Below are 14,055 nucleotides of genomic sequence, written 5' to 3'. Positions count from 1 at the left end.
TTTCAAGGACTCTGAACACACAAAAATATAAGAAAAGATTTGACTCTCATTTCACCTAATAATTCATAAATTATTTCAAGACTGTTTTAAGCACTTTCTGCAACAGAAGCAGATAGTAGTTTAAATCATTGTCACCTGACTTCCAGTTGCAGCAAACTATATGCAAACATGATTTGCACCCAGATTATTTGTGATGAGGCAGTAAGCAAACTCAGCTCGCAGGAACTCTGACTTCACGCCAGTGAAGAAAAACACATTACACTACATCTTGTCTCTGAAGACTTTCCTGCTTACTTAGTAAGAAAATTTGCTAAGATTTTAAAAGCATGAAGAAGGAGATGAATTTTTTTTGTTCCCACTTTACAACAAGCGAAAGAAATGGAATTTACTTTTACCACAGCAGTTGTGAGGAAAGCAATAAAAAGTGCAGCCTGGATGTGAATGGCACCGCCACTCACAAGTGAACAGCGCAGATTCACAGATCTTCATGGCCTTGTTTTGCAGTTTGTGGTACCACTGAGACTTGTATTATTAGACCATGACTTTAAGAGCCTCACAGCAATACCAGCTAACACAGTATCACCTTCTCTGCCTCCTCCCCACAGTCACAGCTGTGCCCAGCACAGCTGCTTGAGCAGCTGCACCATGAATGGGGTCAGAGAAAATACTGTAAAGCTCTGAACATCCTTTTTCTCATTCACAGTAGACACTGATCAGAGCAGGCAAGTAACACCTACACTGATAATGCTCTCAACCACCCTGTACTGTGAAACCTTAGCTTTGCTTTAACACTTTAACAAGAACAGCCATTTTGTTCAGAGAACAAAATACTGGAAAGCAATCACACTAAATTTTGGGGTTTTTTGTGAAAGCAAGAGTGAGGAAGTCAGAGATTAAATAATGCAAGCTAGAAAAATGCTGGGCAGATTCTTAAAAATTAAAGCTTTCAGGAGGGTCACTGCATGGAATCCCCTTCTAATGGTATCAAGCAAAAAATATTAAAAATAAATCCTTGAACTTGACATTTAAATGTAATAATATCACACTACTAGTGGTGCCAAAAAAAGTTTAGCCAAAGTATTTGGGCTTTATTTCCTTTTTTGGAAAAAAGAGTACACTAAAAAATGGATTGAAGTGTTTTATGACAAAAAAAATCTACTGAAGATTATTCACTTAGTGTATTAAACACATACAATTTTATAAGGTGCTGTATAAACTTGTTAAACAATGTCTGCTCTGAGAGTATGTAAATGGATAGCCTTTGAAATAAAACTTTGTATGTACTGAAGAGATCCTTAGAACAGCTAGCATCATTAGCTCCCACTAACCAACAGAATACCAACGCAATAAAAAGAGTCAACCACTTAGCTTATAAAAATTTCCCGCATCTACAAATTCTTTCCAATTACATCAAGTGTACCAACTAGAGAAAGAAACAGAAAGTGAACTTTTCTTAAGTCAGCAAGAGTTTGCAATAATTCCTCTCTTGTCCCCTGACAAAATACACCAGCACAGCATGCTCTCAGCATTGAATGTGACATTCTTATTGGGACTAGCAAAGAAAGCCATCAACAAACAAAGTCCAAACCTGAGAAACAAACTCGAGAAGAACTTTGCTTTAGGATTCCAAGGATCTACTCATGCTTTACTTGTCTTCTGATTTACAATAACCCCTCTCCTTCAGCTGAGACACGAAGGGATTAAAGAGTTGTGTCAGAAGAATTTGTGACAGCTCAGGAGAGCCCACAGAGTTCAGGGAGCCACAAAAGCCACAGCTGCAGGGGCAGTTGTGATGATGGGTACATTCATTGTGCCACAGCCTGGGCGCTCCACACGCAGGAGCTGCCTGCAGCCATCCTCAGTGGGCCACTCTTGCTCACAGCAAGGCCAGGGGGAATCTGCAGGGAAATGCTAAAAGGCTGAGAGGAAAAACAAGTGCAAACCAGCCAGTGGCAGCTGCAGCATTGCACCTAAATTTCAGTAGCAAAAATCGTATCAAGAGCTCAAAATTAGAGCAAAAAGGCTGAGTTACTGGTGCATAGCAACACGACTCAGAAAAGAGAAAGGAAAAGATGAGCTAAAAGGCTTAATCTATCTAAAACCTAATGAAGGCCTGTGATTTCACCTGAAAATGAAGCAGACAATGCCTTCAGTTAGGGAGAGTTCATAAGAAGACTCAATGGTTAAACTTCATTTATATTTTTTTTAAGCAGACTGTCTACATCACTGTTACCTGACACTACTCAAAAGGCACAGCACGATGCCATTCCAGCTGAAAAGCAAGCAATGCAGGGAAGAGAGAGAAAGTAAGGTTTAAAAATAAATTTTAAAAGAACACTTTGAGAGGGTTTCTTTTTTTTTTTTTTTTTTTTTTTTCCCTGGCCATGGCACATGGTCACACAAGCAATAGGATCTACACAACAGTTTGGTTTCTCACTGCTGGCTGTCCCAGCTCACCCTCTCCTCCACCAGCTCTGGTGTTTTTGTGACTCTGGGCTGAACTGCTTCTGTGTTAAGTCAGCAGAAAACTAAGCCAAGAAAAAGGGCAATAGGTTTCTGCTGGGATGTCATGCAAAAGCAGTTGAGCACAGTCTGGGAAAGGAGACAGGCTTAGCTGGCCTGGCAATGCAGGCTCAGTCTGGTCAGCTAGTACATCCACAGTAGCTTTACTGGCACTTGAAAGCTCCAAATGAGGCTTTAATACTATAAATATTTAATTCAGCAAGAACACCATCTTATGTGGCATTATCTCATCTCCCCCTGTCACACAAAGCTGCTTGCCCAGACACTGTCTGTCAAGGGGGAAGGAAAGGGCTTTCTTTTATCGTAGCTGTTTTCAATGGAGACCAAGTCTCCAGCTTAGCTTATCACATGGCTTCTGTGAACAGGTGTGCTGGTGAAACAGAGGACTGGAAACAAGCAGCTGGAGGAAGGAGGGTGCTTAAACCAGGACAGAGAGTGAAAACAGTCTGTGTTTGTAAAACTGCATTGCAAATTCAAGCCATGCTATTCTCTCAAGTACTGTCCACACACTTAACAGGAAATTCTGCCCTAAAATATATATGGTGTAAGTAAAAAAAAAAAGAAGAAGCAAGAAATAGATATAAGCACTAAGTATATAAAACAATAAATAGATGAATTATATATATTTTATATCATCATCCCATCTCATGGTGAGTGAGCTAATGTATGTATATTAAGATCTCTATTCTAATATTCAGGAAAGTAACTTAATTTCAGAATACATCACAGATTTCTTATGTTCCTGCTTTGGATGCAGCTGAGAGTAATCTCATAGACTGTGGTCCCTAAAATATCTCTCCCAGCCACATGGTTCTGCAAGATACCTCATTCTATTCCTAGCACCTTTTGAACTCTTTCCTGAGCTTATGCAACTAACCTACATGGCAGAACTGTACTGTAATCACTCATACAAGATTTAATGAGTGTCAGATCTAATGCACAACAACATCCCAAAAGGGGAACGTGGAACAGTGAAAACTTTTACTTTTAGCAGGAGTAAATAAACTCACTCAGCTACTTACCTAACTGCACCATAGCTGCCCTGCACCCTGGCTGTCTGAATTAACTACAGGATCAGCTTTTCCCTTGGAATTCCAATGGCCACAGAGGGCTCCACAGCGAGCAGGAATGCAGTGGAGTTTCTTGCTATCTGCTTTGCTGTGCAAATTCACAAGCACCGGGCCCTCCATCTGTATGGATGTCACCTCAGTGTGGACTGGTGCACACTTTGTAGCTGTCATTTCACACTTCAGTTGTGTAGGGTAGGATAGGACAGTATTTAAAAACCAGTGGGTGCTACATGTAGCCTCTGCCACTAGTTACCAGAAAAAATGTATTTTTTTAAACCATAAAGCTTATGGTAATTACAGCCATTAGAACAAATATTTACACTTGCAACTACCTGCAAAGTTTATTTAAGTAGGCCACTATATGAACTATTGCTTTTAATAATCTAACAAGGGCTACAAATCATGCTGAAGTTCCTGGCTCTGCAGAGCAAAGGCAGTCTTATTCTGAAGCCAGTTTCATGGGGATTTGTGTTCTGTGGAATAAAATCTGAACAAGAGCCTTTAGCTGGCAACACACAAAGGTTTTCCTATATTGAAGCTATGCTGCTTTGTCTCCCAACAGAGAAACTGGAGCCAAAGACAAACAAAGCAGAAAAGAGAGTTAAAGACAAACAGGTGGATAAGACTGAAAAAAACCCAAGAAATGCAAGGATATGCTCTCTGTGCCTGGGGGATGCACTCAATGGAAGGGAATCCAAACCTAAGGCAATACACTTTGGGCTCCAAAACCTGGATGAAGATTTAAGACTGTTGCCAGCACACTTTCATTCAATTGATACACAACTGACTCCTCACTTGAAAAGATTCCACACTGCAGAAACAAAGTCACTTCACACCGCTTATGAAAAATGTTGCCTACCCTTAATTCTTCTGCTCTTCATTCCACAAAGCCATGTAACAACAAACATGGCCCAGTGAAATAGGAATTCAACTATCATTAAATAAACGTACTCAGAATGCAAAATTTTCTTTTCTGAATGGATATTTGATTAATAGAGGGAAATAAACAGACCTTTAAGCTGTTTTTATTTATTGTTTTTTACAAGACTGTAAAAAAACAACCCTTTCCTGTATGTAGGTGTGACATAAGCATATACATACATGTTTTGCTACTAGTTTAAGGGTGCAAGCATAAGAAATCTCATGTTTCACATTGCTGCATCTTTTCAAGAGCATTGTTCCACAGGTACTCAAACTTCAGCTTTAGGATTAATGTAATCCAACCTGGGTGTTCAGGACTCAGGAGAGAATGGCTTCAGCAGTGCAAAGGCATCACTACTGCAGAGCTGCAACGCCCCTTTTAGCTAATTAATTCTAAGGTTTAAACACTCACAGCAATTTTTATAAAAGCTAGTTCATCGTTCAGCCACAAGTTTATTTTGCCTGCAACTGTAAGCTCTGTGTGTCTATTGTTGCTTGTGCAGGCCGAATTCCTCATGTAAGAGTCTGCCCACTCAAATGCTTTCATGGGAACGAAAGGGCCTCATGGTGAGGTTTGACAATGCAGCTGGACCAACCAGATGGCTCACAGCCACCAAGATGAGGCATTATTAATCCTTCTTCTACCACCTTGTCTCTGCTAGTCCTCTGCACTGGGAGGGACATCTGTCAGGGACATCTGACCTCTGATTTGGCTGAGTTTACAGAACTGGTAGAGAAATAATTCATCAGGAAAGAAAAAATGGTTTCTGCTGGTTAATCAAGTGAGGCCAGACGAATACTAATAGAATGAACGACAGGATACCTCTTTCAATGCAATCCAGTCATTTGATTGGGTCAGCCACTTTGTGGAGTGAATAGGTTTGACTCATGAGTCAAAGACGGTGACAGGACTATGGTGACAGGACTTGTGACAAAAGGCAGGGTAAGGGAAGAATGCTTTTGGCTTATTTCACATTCACTTTAAGATTTTTTAATACTGATATTAATAATAAAGTAGCATTCTTACCTTTAATTGCTAATTTTCCCATTCATTTGCATCACTGCCAATTTACAGATCACAATACAATAAACTGAATATTTACTTACCTACAAATCCTTTCTCTCCAACTAACTTAAGAGCAATTTTATCTGCCAAAACAGAAGAATTTCCATGTGCAATGTTAGCAAAGGGTCCAGCGTGAACAAATACTGGTGTTCCCTGGATGACAAAAAAATATATGTAAATAATTCAATGTATAGACGTCATGGTTTAACACCAGCCAGCAACCAAGCCCCACACAGCCGAATACTCACTCCTCTACCAGTGGGATGGGAGAGCAAATCAGAAGGGTTAAAGTAACAATAGTCATGTCTTGAGATAAAGACAACTTAATAGGTAAAGAAAAGGCTGCACACACATGAGCAAAACAAAACAAGGAATTAATTGCTGTTTCCCTTGGGCAGGCAGGTGCTCAGCCAAGGAAAGCAGGGCTCCATCATGTGCAATGTGCAATGGTTACTTGGGAAGACAAATGCCATCACTACAAATGTCCCCCCTCCCTCCTTTTTCCCAGTGTATGCTCAGCACGATGCCATATGGCTTGGGATGCCCCTTGGGCCAGCTGGGGTCAGCTGTCCCAACTGTGGCCCCTCCCAACATCTTGTGCAGCCCCAGCCTGCTCGCTGGTGGGGTGAGAGGCAGAAAAGGCCTTGACTGTGTGCAAGCCCTGCTCAGCAATCACAAAAACATTCCTGTGTTATCAGCACTGTCTCCAGCACAAATCCAAAACACAGCCCCATACTAGCTGATGTGAAGATAATTAACCCTACCCCAGGCCAAACCAGCACACTATGTAAGAAACTCAGTAATTTTTCGGACTTATCAGCGTCACTGATATGTTCATTTAAATCAAAGAACACCTAGCAAGGAAGTGCTATTAGACAACTTAGGGGTTTCAAGTACATCTCAGGTGTTTGAGACCTCATTCGCCTGCTTCATTCTTAGAAAGGTAATAAACAGTAGTGCAAACCCACACAACTTCCTCACCCCTCCTTGTACTAGTTCATGTTTCTTAGTGCCACAGCTCTAATACTGTGGTGTGCTATTCTGGCACACATCCTGTCACAAGCACTGCAGACACACAAGCCAGAGCCCAGCTCCAGCCCTACTTCAGCCCTGTGTGCTCCTGTTTTCCTCACTGGCTGCAAAAGCCATTCCTGTGCAGGCAGAGGAGCCAGCAGAAGCTACAAGGGACCAGAGTCAAGGGTTAAGGAGCTGGAGATGGCAAGGGATGTGCTGGGGTGCAGCAGGGATACTAACACAATGGAAAATGCATTCACTGCTGCTGGAAACCCAGGTGCAGAGCTGAATTCTCCTGCACTGGACACCATACAAATACACAGGGAAAACTGACTCTGTAGATGAACCAGTCTAAACCAGAGAAAGGAGAGGCAAGGGGTAAGAAAATTAGCTACCTAGAGGGAATTTGTGAGGTAGGCAGCAGTTCTCAGCTTCCCTCTTATACTTTTGGCATACTTCTCCAAGGAAAAGAGAAGCTAGAAAATAAGCATCCTCAGAAAGAGATTAGGATTAGGTGGGATTACATTAACTGCTATTTTTTCTCAAAACCAGGATACACAATCAGACAAAAGAATGTCACTTCAGCTGTATTACTGCAAAATACTTAGGAAAACAAATACCAATTGTTGCATTTATGCATCATAAAGTGCACAGCTGGTTAAAGAAAAGGTAAACAGACAATTTCACATTATTTCTATCAATATTATTCTCACACTCTGTACTAGGAATTTGTCAACCCTCAAAATTTCAGGCAACCTCCTTCAAGTTTTGACCAGAAACACCAGTTAAGGACGACAGTGTTCTATGGATCAGCTGCAGAGGACATATAATAGTCCCCTGAAGCACAGCTTGGAAACTATTAACCATAAAATACAAGTTGGTTCTTCCTCCTCCTCTCCCCCAGCCACCAGTGTCTTAAGGAAACAAGCTACATAGGAAAAAAATTCTATTTAACCACTCTAATCTAAGTTGTGTTTTACCAAAAACATGGACAATTTAGTGATGATGACTGGAAATCATATACAAAAATGATTTATCAACAAAAAAGACTCTCTTCTTATTTCTTCCTTTAGAAGTAATAACATATAATTAATTGTTTTGCTCAGAGGAAAGACAAGTAACTTTCTAGCCACTGCCACATGCAGACATGGATGGGTGCTATTCTCCAGGAACAACACAATTAAGCTACAACTCAGGAAACTCTGCCTTGTTAATGTTAGAGTAGAAACAGGAGCCAAAAAAGTAAATTAAGGAGAGATCATGCCCTGTAACAAAAGAACTGATGTAGATCACTATAATCATCACACAGTGCTTACTTAGGGTTAGCCTTTTTTTCTTGTTTTCTATCTGCTAATGGACACATACTGCAATGACAACTGAGATTTTACACAGACACACAAAAACTTAACATGAACTTCAAAGCTTCTCATCTGGGCATCAGATTAATAGGTGCTATGCAAAATATGTTATACCTATCCCAAAGAGCTTGTAACATACAAAATCAAATGCAAACAACTTCCACCAAACTAAGTTGAAGATTTACTTCTACTTTAATGCAGTATTTATGCTTCCGGCATTCAAATAAGTGGGACCACAAATTTTCAGCTACCAGACTCAGAGCCATAAGATTTATTCCAATTTGTCTTTTATTACTCAGTAAGACTAATTTTACCCTTCCAATCCCTAATTTCTTGTGGGAAGCAATCACAGGGCTGGTCTTATCAAAGGCCGGAGCACACACTGGGCAGATGTGATGCAGGGACCCACAGGCAGTGACTGGGCAGCCCAGCACACACTGCAGCAGCTGTGCTGAGAGAGGTGCCAGAAGGGTCTCCTCCTACATTCCCTGTGCTACTGAGTTTCCAGGAGTTCATCCACACAACATGGATAGGAAGGGAGTGTGGACTGCAGAATCCAAAATCCAAAATATTGGAAGTCAAGAGGCTCTGACTAACTTGAAATCCAAACATACTACTAAATCACTGGCATAGACAGATGCTGCCCTGGAGCTCTGAAGGAAAGGAAGAGCAATTGGAATGTTTTTTTACAAGAGCAATCCTGCAAGAAAAGTAAAGTTTAGGTACTGGGGAAAGCGAACTCCAGCAGGACCTTGGGAGCCTCAGGCACACCTTGGAAGAGGGACAACAATGTCTTCTCAGGTCAGCTTTAGTGACTGTGCCAGTCCATCTGTCCCACTTATTTTTGCCACTTATTTTTGCTACACTCTTAATAAACTATATGGAGAACCAAGCAGTGGCACAGGGATGCATTCTGCTGACTGTTTGCATACAGAAAATTTTACTGTCCAAGTTTCAGTAAAAGAAAATAAACCCAGAATGTCAATAAATATCTGAAGTTATCTGGCTGCCAGAAGGATGTTTATAATACTTATTACCATCCTTCTCTCATCTTTACTATGAGTGGCACTTCAAAAGTAACACAACAAACCACCCCAGAGCAGCCAGCTTGCAACTACAAAGGGTTGTCCCGTAGAGCAGCTGCTCTGTTACGCGTGGTATAAATAAATGCTAAACATTAAGGGATCAGTCGACAAGAGAACAAATCTGTCATGAGAAACATGGATAAACACTATGAAATCATTATGCACATTCCAAACAAAGTAATCTCAATTATACAGCACTGGATATAAGTAAGCTCCACTGAAGTCTGCAGATACTGTAGATGGAGTGCCCTGTGTCTCCCATTTTCAGATTTTTACTGTCATTCCTGCATATAAAACACTGTCAATCACTGACACTTTCAGGCAGAATTTCTGGTGCCAGAGTAGCAGGACTGTGACAGAAGGCAACCCACCAAGAAACCTCTTTGAAAATCAGCAAATTAAAACACACATCAATTTACATATGAAAAAAAGGACTGACATAAGTTGCCAGTTCAGTTCCATGCAGGACTGACATCTGGTCATTTTTGATTTTTGACCTTCTAAGCCTCTTCTCCGGTGCATGCAGACATCCATACAAAGTTGGTTGTTCTTGTCCCTTTTCACAGGCCCTTAGAAGCAACTCCTCAGACTTCCATGGCTTAACAAAATTCCCATCCCACCCCCTGGCTCTTGGACAGATCACAGAGGAGTGCAGCTGCACTGGCTACCATCTCTGCAATTCCTCCTTCCAGTCACTACTACCCACAGACACTATGATTTACAAATTATGCCAAATCAACTGTCAGCCATCCAGATCTCCTGCTCTCCCTCACCCAAAAATCTTCTTGCCACTCCCCAAAAGTCATCTGGAAGACCTGCTTTGGTTGTATCCCTAATTGCCAGACAGGTCCACAGTGCATTCTGAGCTGTATTTGTGTTCTCTGTAATCTTACTATTCTGTTTTTTCACCACCTATGTGCTGCATGATTTTTTTCTTAGTTCTACAGTTTTCAAATTGTGGTGCTGTTGCTAAAAATCCTTACACTTTTATGAAGAACTCATTCTCCCAGAAGGGATTAGGATTATGTTACCCACTTACTACTGGTAACTTCTTTGGAAACTTCAGATGCTAACTTTCAGGTGCTACTTATGAGGTTTATTTCAAGTGTAATGTAGGCTTCAACTGTCCTCATTTCTGATTTGAAATTCACACATTCATCAGAAAGATGGCATTGACTATAGCAGAAGAAATATTATTATTACATCTATCACCCCAGGGTATACTAGGATTAGTTTGGTTTACAATCTATCATGCTAGAGAGGCTCTAAACTCACAAGTGGATCTCTAGAGCTTATTCAAGTGTGCAGGGCACAACATCCTCTTGTTCCCCGCCTTTTTCTTTTTTAAACTAAAGCTATTAAAAATAGCACCTCTTACAGTCATTCAGATGAAGAATTAAAAATAACAAAGAGAGTTCAAGAGCAGCAACAGCACAGGCAATGATAGAGCAGGCCACTGCATCCTCAGGAGGGCCAATCCTGTCCTGGGGGCATCAGGCACAGCATCACAGCTGGGCAAGGGAGGGGATTGTCCTGCTCTGCTCCGAGCTGGGGTGGCCTCACCTCCAGTGCTGGGGACAGTTTTGGGTATCACAATGTCAGAAAGATGTTAGAGAGTGTCCAAAGGAGCACCATGAGGATGGTGAACAGCCTGGAGGGGAAGCTGCAGGAGGAGTGGTGAGGTCACTTGGTCTGTTCAGCCTGAGGAGACCGAGGGGAGACCTCACTGCAGTTACAAATTCCTCATGAGGGTAAGAGACAGGGCAGGCACTGATCTCTTCTCTGGGGTGACCAGTGACAGGACCCAAGGGAATGGCTTGAAGCTGAGCCAGGGGAGGCTTATGTTGCATACTAGGAAAAGTTTTTTCACACAGAGGGTGGGCACTGGAACAGGCTCCCCAGGGCAGGTCACAGCACCAGCCTGAACCAAGAGTTCAAAAAGTGTTTGGACAGTGCTCTCGGGGATGGAGCTGTGCAGGAGCTGGACTTGCTGTTCCTTGGGGGTCACTTCCAACTCAGCAGGTTCTGTGATTACACATGAGCCATGACACAGCCCAAAAGGACATCAGCCAAAGCACAGCACTGTCTTGGAAAATATTTAGATAAACTGGGGATCTCCATTCCTGGATAGGTGACTCAGCCTGCAAGACAGCAAGTATCCAAAGGGTGACAAAAATTCATCTTTAAGACTCAAAATGGAGGAGTGGAGCATGAAAGAGTCTTCTGTTTTAGTTTGCTGTTTTAAAAATAACTGTGTGAGAAGAATTTAGGGGAAAAATATATCTTTGGGTAATGTGGTCAGGGTCCTGCTAACAAGCAATAGTGTTTGATGAAAGTTGGCAGATGCTTCAGCCATAGCATAGATTAGACTAGAAAAGATTACCACATAAAAGGCAGGAATTTTAGTGCATAGAAATGTGAATATAAAGAAATGCAGGGAAAAAATAAATGCATGCAAGTCCCAGAACCAAATGCACATTGATCAAAAGTATCTCTTCTGACATTTATAATTTTCTTTCAGAACACTGCAACAAAACCACAGCATTTTTCCAACAGATATGCAAAGTGCAAATAGAATGACTAAACAGTCAGAATCAAGAATCAAAGCTACCTTGTCACTGGTGCCTAACACATACAATGTTATCTAAGTGGTGATTATAATACTGAGTTCTGGCCGTGACATTCTTGATCCTATGTGACCTCCAGTTTCTGCTATTGGATGATATATTAAAATTATCACACACAGACATACATTCTTCACACAGCCACATGAAAGAACAGGTTTTCTTTGCAGGGCAAAATAATTAAGATGGGTATAAGATAGTAACATAGACTTTAATTCTGTTTTTCTAATATTCTCAGAAACTAGGACGCTGTCTCCATCTAAACACAAAAGCAAAAAGGTAGTTATCACTTCAACATGCTGTAGAAAATGAGACATTTTTATCAACTGGTGATTGCACTGGTATCTTTCTGCATTCTTCAACTTTTCACCATATCAAGAATCATTGTGAAATATTCCAGCTATGTAATTTTGATGGTCAAATGAAAAAAAAAAAAAAAATACACAGTTTTTTCTCCAAGTTCATTTGTTTTCAAAGCTGCTTCATTATTTCCTCATTTTTCTTTCTCCTCCTCCCCTTGAATGTTGCTCATCAGTTTCCCATCAAAACATCAATACCAGACTGCCCAGGTACAAAGTTAGCTTGCAGTAATTCTACATGCTTTAAGCTTTTGGGAGAAAGCTCTTTTGGGCAGGTATAAAACATTCATCTCAAAGCTTCATTTAGTCCACGAAGGCACTGTGGCAAGATAGGGTGGCTGGGAGCCTTCTTTTGAAAGTGTATAAACAGCTGAAAGGACCCTCCTGCGATTATGAATGGCACAAACAGTAGTACAGATTAGAATGGCCACAACAAAGCACCTTTTTTCCACTCAAAACGCTGGGCTGTGGGAATCATCATGAGAACATCCATATAGAAGAAACACACAAAAGGGACATTTCCCTATAAGAACAACATGGGAAATAGTAGTAAATCTGTGACTTAAAAGACAAACCTTCCTCCCATTGTGCTCAGAAGCAGCTCAACAATGCACTGCAGCTTGTTTGCAACACTAGGTAAAATTATGACTATAGACAGATCTCAAAAAGGAAGAAAACCACCAGAAAGATATAAATGCAGATAGAGTTGAATAGTTAATACAAACAAATTAACATTTGCTAGGATGCTTTTATGGATTGGACCCTGGCTTGAACTTTGAAAGTCAAGCACAGCTGCTGAAGAGAAGCATGATCAGCACAATATGGAATTGAAAGTTGGAGAAGGGCAGGCATCATAAGCCATACTTACCTCTAATGTCTGCATTAGCGTGGGCTTAATTGCATCTTTCATCAAAACTGCCAAAGCACCAGTTACTCCCTAAAAGACAAGGGTCATTTTAAGACAAGAGACATTTTAAGGAAGTCAGTTCTAAGGTGCAACATTTCCAAGTTACACTTATAGTTAAAAAACCCTTACAGTTCAAAGAAGTGTTACACTGATGCACAAAGAATTGATTTAGATATTACCTCAAGACTTCTAAAATCCTGTATTTACAGTGTGTCAAAACCAAAAATGATTCTATTCCAAATACCCTTAAAAGGCAACAGGTAACTCCTCTGTCCTATTTCATGGAGAGATCGGAGACAGAATTAAATGATCAGCATGAGGATGTTCAAGGTAACAAAAGATGAAGTGCCAAAGGCCACTGAGACCTGAGAAATCAAGAAGGTGATAGCTTGCTAAAACTGCTTAAAGAAATGACAGATCTATTTCTTTTATGACAGAATCAACAGCATAAATCAATAGCTAGCAACAACCAGAAAGGGTATTTTTCAAGACTTGTACAAATATATACATAACAGATACAGGCTGAAAGCAGCTACAGAGTTTATTAGGGGCAGGTAAAGAATACATCATAAGATCATAAGATCATAAGAGGTGCCTTACTGTGATGATGAGAGCACAAAAAGAGCTAAGCAAATAGCTGGATTTTGGTTGTAAAAAATCTTACTCCTCCCTAAAAATTTTGCTGAAGCATAAATTTCACACTGACTGACCTTAAAATAAATAAAAGCTTTGACAGCCCTCTACACCAAATTTCAATGCTCTTCCTACAAAAAAAAAAAGGCTACAGTGTGCACATCACTATCACACTATCAGACTACATGAAGAGTGCTATCTAGAAACCACCAGCATATGTTCAAATTTATTCTTGAATTTCTTTAATTTTGAGATGATGTATTTCGTTTTGAAAGAACTAGATAATGGTTCATAAAAACCACAGTAGTGTTATAAAGAGTGGCTCATAGAATTGCCAGAGAACACAAAAAAAAAAGAATTTAATATATTTTTGTATTGAAAAGAAACATGAAAACCAACCAAAAACCCTAGCTGTTGAGAATTGTTTAAAATGAAGATTGAAAAATGTGGGTACAATGTCCAAGTTGCCTATAAAGAGACAAACAGTAATATTTA

General features: G+C 40.5%; 1 protein-coding gene across 1 annotated transcript in view; it reads right to left on the bottom strand.

The window, feature by feature from the left end:
• MTHFD1L (methylenetetrahydrofolate dehydrogenase (NADP+ dependent) 1 like) overlaps positions 1 to 14,055 on the bottom strand; it is a 145,015-nt gene that overhangs the window by 78,861 nt on the left and 52,099 nt on the right. Inside the window, exons 19-20 of the mRNA XM_086877226.1 lie at positions 12,889 to 12,957; positions 5,622 to 5,733 (exon numbers count right to left, since the gene is read on the bottom strand). Of these exons, the coding sequence (XP_086733352.1) occupies positions 5,622 to 5,733; positions 12,889 to 12,957 (181 nt within the window). The remainder of the gene's footprint in view (positions 1 to 5,621; positions 5,734 to 12,888; positions 12,958 to 14,055) is intronic.

This window comes from Cyanistes caeruleus, chromosome 2 (assembly GCF_971803275.1).
Source record: "Cyanistes caeruleus chromosome 2, bCyaCae1.hap1.1, whole genome shotgun sequence".
Classification (NCBI taxonomy): Eukaryota; Metazoa; Chordata; class Aves; order Passeriformes; family Paridae; genus Cyanistes; species Cyanistes caeruleus.
The sequence above is the reverse complement of the archived record's forward strand: the minus strand, read 5'-3'. Positions and strand labels throughout refer to the sequence as shown.